Below are 3114 nucleotides of genomic sequence, written 5' to 3'. Positions count from 1 at the left end.
GGCTTGCATCCAACAGAGCAACACTTTTTTTTTTTGCTTTTGCGCCTCTGCTACCATAGCAACCATGACGTAGTCAAAATAGTCCAATCAGCATGCAGCTATGATGCACCAACTTGGGAATGTTAGGCGATATCATTAAATGTGTCAACAATCCACTGACTCCGTAGTAGTAGTTGTAAACTAGGCAATCAATTACCACTTTCGATCATTTATGAACATGTTTTCACAACAAAGTTAGATCGCAGGGCTTAGAACTCAAAACATTAATTTGACCCAAACCAGACCACACATGTTGTTTCTGCTCCACAGTTTAGTTTACAGCAGACAGTGTGCTGCCTTGGTAGCCCCCGGTGAACCATCCACCATGCATTTCCCCTTCAGCAAGTCCCACAAGTCACCGGCGGACATCGTCAACACCCTGAAGGACGGGATGGCGGTGTTGGAGAAGCAGGACGGCCCCGACAAGAGGTCAGAGAAGGCCACGAGCGACGTGTCGAAGAGCCTCGCGGCCATGAAGGAGATCCTGTACGGTACCAGCGAGAAGGAGCCCCAGGCGGAGGCCGTGGCCCAGCTGACGCAGGAGCTCAACGCCGGCGGGCTGCTCGGCACCCTCATAGCCAACCTGCAGCTCATCGCCTCCGAGGGGCAGATGGACGTGGCGCAGATCTTCATCAACGTCCTGAGGCATCAGGTCGGCGCCCGGACGCCCACGGTGGACTACCTCTGCGCCCAGCAGAACATACTCTTCATGCTGCTCAAGGGCTACGAGTCCCAGGGGCTGGCCCTGAACTACAGCATCATGCTGCGGGAGTGCGTCAAACACGAGCCGCTGGCCAAGATCATCCTGCGGTCGGAGCAGTTCTACGACTTCTTCCGGTTCGTGGAGACGTCCGCGTTCGTCATCGGCTCGGAGCCGTTCGACACGTTCAAGGACCTGCTCACGAGACACAAGCTGCTGAGCACAGAGTTCCTTGAGCAGCATTACGACGAGTTCTTTAGTCACTATGAGAAGTTACTTCACTCGGAGAACTACGTGACCAAAAGGAAATCCCTCCAGTTACTGGAAGAACTACTGCTCTACCGGCACAATTTCACCATCATGACGAAATACATCAGCAAGCCGGAGAATCTGAAGCTGATAATGAACCTGCTGCGGGACGAGAGCCACTACACTCAGTTCGAGGCGTTCCACATTTTCAAGGTGTTTGTGGCCAACTCCAACAAGACACAGCCAATCCTGGACATTCTGCTGAAGAACCAGACCCAGCTCATCGAGTTCTTCAGCAGGTTCCAGAACGACAGCACGGAGGACGAACAGTTCAACGACGAAAAGACCTGCCTGGTCCAACAGATCAGGGACCTGAGGAGACCGCCCCCCCTGGAGGACTGAGGGTGGGATCGGAACAGGGGTATGAGGACCATTATTTTGATTATTATTATTATAAAGATCTGATTCTACTTATTGGACTCAGCATCTGCTGTTTCTGAACAATTGGGAAAACATTTAGATTTATTTGTCTTTTTTTTGTTTTTCCTTCAAACATCTAATGATGTGTGGCCTCATGTGGCTCTGGGACTTCAAGTGGCCAGTTTATGATTGTTTTTGTAGCCAAGAAAGACAGATTAAAGGTCAGCGTCCAACTCCAATCAATAAAGTCAAAAACCTTGGCGTAGTCATGGACACACCTCAATTTAAACAGCCACATTAACATCAATCAAAAATCAATCGGACGACTGCATTCTGTTGATTCAGAATGCTGCTGCTCGAGTCCTTACTAATACCAAGAAAATGGAGCATATCACTCCAGTTCTTAAATCCTTACACTGGCTCCCTGTGTGTCGAATAATTGATTTCAAAATACTACTGTTGGTCTATAAAGCTTTAAATGGTTTAGGGCCAAAATACATTTCTGATCTTGTATGATATCATGAACCATCCAGACCAATCAGGTCGTCTGGGATAAAGGTCTGCTTTGTCCCCAAATAAACATGAAGCAGCATTTAGTATCTATGCACCAAATATCTGTAACAAATTCCCAGAAAACTGCAGGTCTGCCACTCTTATTTCCTTTAAAACACAACTAAAGTTATTGTCCTTTTTCCTCTTTTCTCCTCTGAACTGTATCTGTAAATGTGTACTTCTTTTGTTTTATGCATCCTAATGTCATCTTATAATTGTGTTTCCCTCTGTGTAAAGCACATTGAATCACATTGCTGTTGAAATGTGCTATAAAAATAAAACTGCCTTGCCTATGATGTAAGTCACTATGATGTATCTGTGTCATATGACTCCATATTTGGGCAGGTTTTCAGCCTGATCGCCATTGACTTCCATCTATCAATCTGCTACATGAAGCTGAAGCTGCCTGTCTGCCTGCCTGCCTGTCTGTCTGTGCCCAGGTTATTATTACTATGTGTTCTTACTTCAGTGATTCTCAACTCAACCCTTTTCTTTTCAAAGACCCCCAGCTGATCCTGGACAATTTCTTACCTCTGGGACCCCAATCAACGCTGTAAAATCCTCAGCTACAGACCAGTCAGTAACTAGTTATTTAGCTGGGGGCCCGCTGGAACCCCCAAGGACCCCTGGGGTTCCCGGACCCCACATTGAGTGTCTTAGACTGTAAATAAATCATTCTGCACCAAACAGCGATGTACTCAACATGACTGGCCATCATAGACTGGCCATCAGCTACCGCACAGTAACCTGGGCAACGCTGGGTGCATATAGACAGACGCACACAGTTCTGATGTGACGTCATCCAATCCACTTTATTTATAGAGACCGCAACAGAGAGTACTCTGTTGCAAGTAAAAGTCCGGAATTCAACATTTACTTGAGTAAATGTACAAAAGTATTGGTATCAAAATGGACTTAAAGTACCAAAAGTAAAAGTACCAAAGTGTTTGAGAATAGCAGATCTACAGTACAAGCTCACAACACGTCACGACACGTTGTGAGCTTGTAGATCGGCTATTTTCAAATAGCCGAGGTATTAAATAGGGCTAAAGCGGTTAATGTATGTTTTATAATGTAATAGTTTACATCTGCAAAGTAGTAGTAGTAGTAACTCAAGTTTTCAAATAATTGTAGTGGAGTGAGATGTAGTAGAA

The 3114-nt window shown here is 46.0% G+C and overlaps 1 protein-coding gene across 1 annotated transcript; it reads left to right on the top strand.

Annotated features, from left to right (window-relative positions):
• Positions 1–364: 364 nt before the first annotated feature.
• Positions 365–1390, top strand: LOC308080454 (calcium-binding protein 39-like; the record flags this gene model as incomplete). Its single annotated transcript, XM_080422347.1, has 1 exon — positions 365–1390. The coding sequence occupies one exon, from the start codon at positions 365–367 to the stop codon at positions 1388–1390; it is 1026 nt and encodes a 341-aa protein (XP_080278473.1).
• Between the last annotated feature and the right edge of the window lie 1724 nt (positions 1391–3114).

This window comes from Gymnoscopelus braueri (genome assembly GCF_963280865.1).
Source record: "Gymnoscopelus braueri genome assembly, chromosome: 24".
Lineage (NCBI taxonomy): Eukaryota > Metazoa > Chordata > Actinopteri > Myctophiformes > Myctophidae > Gymnoscopelus > Gymnoscopelus braueri.
The sequence above is the reverse complement of the archived record's forward strand: the minus strand, read 5'-3'. Positions and strand labels throughout refer to the sequence as shown.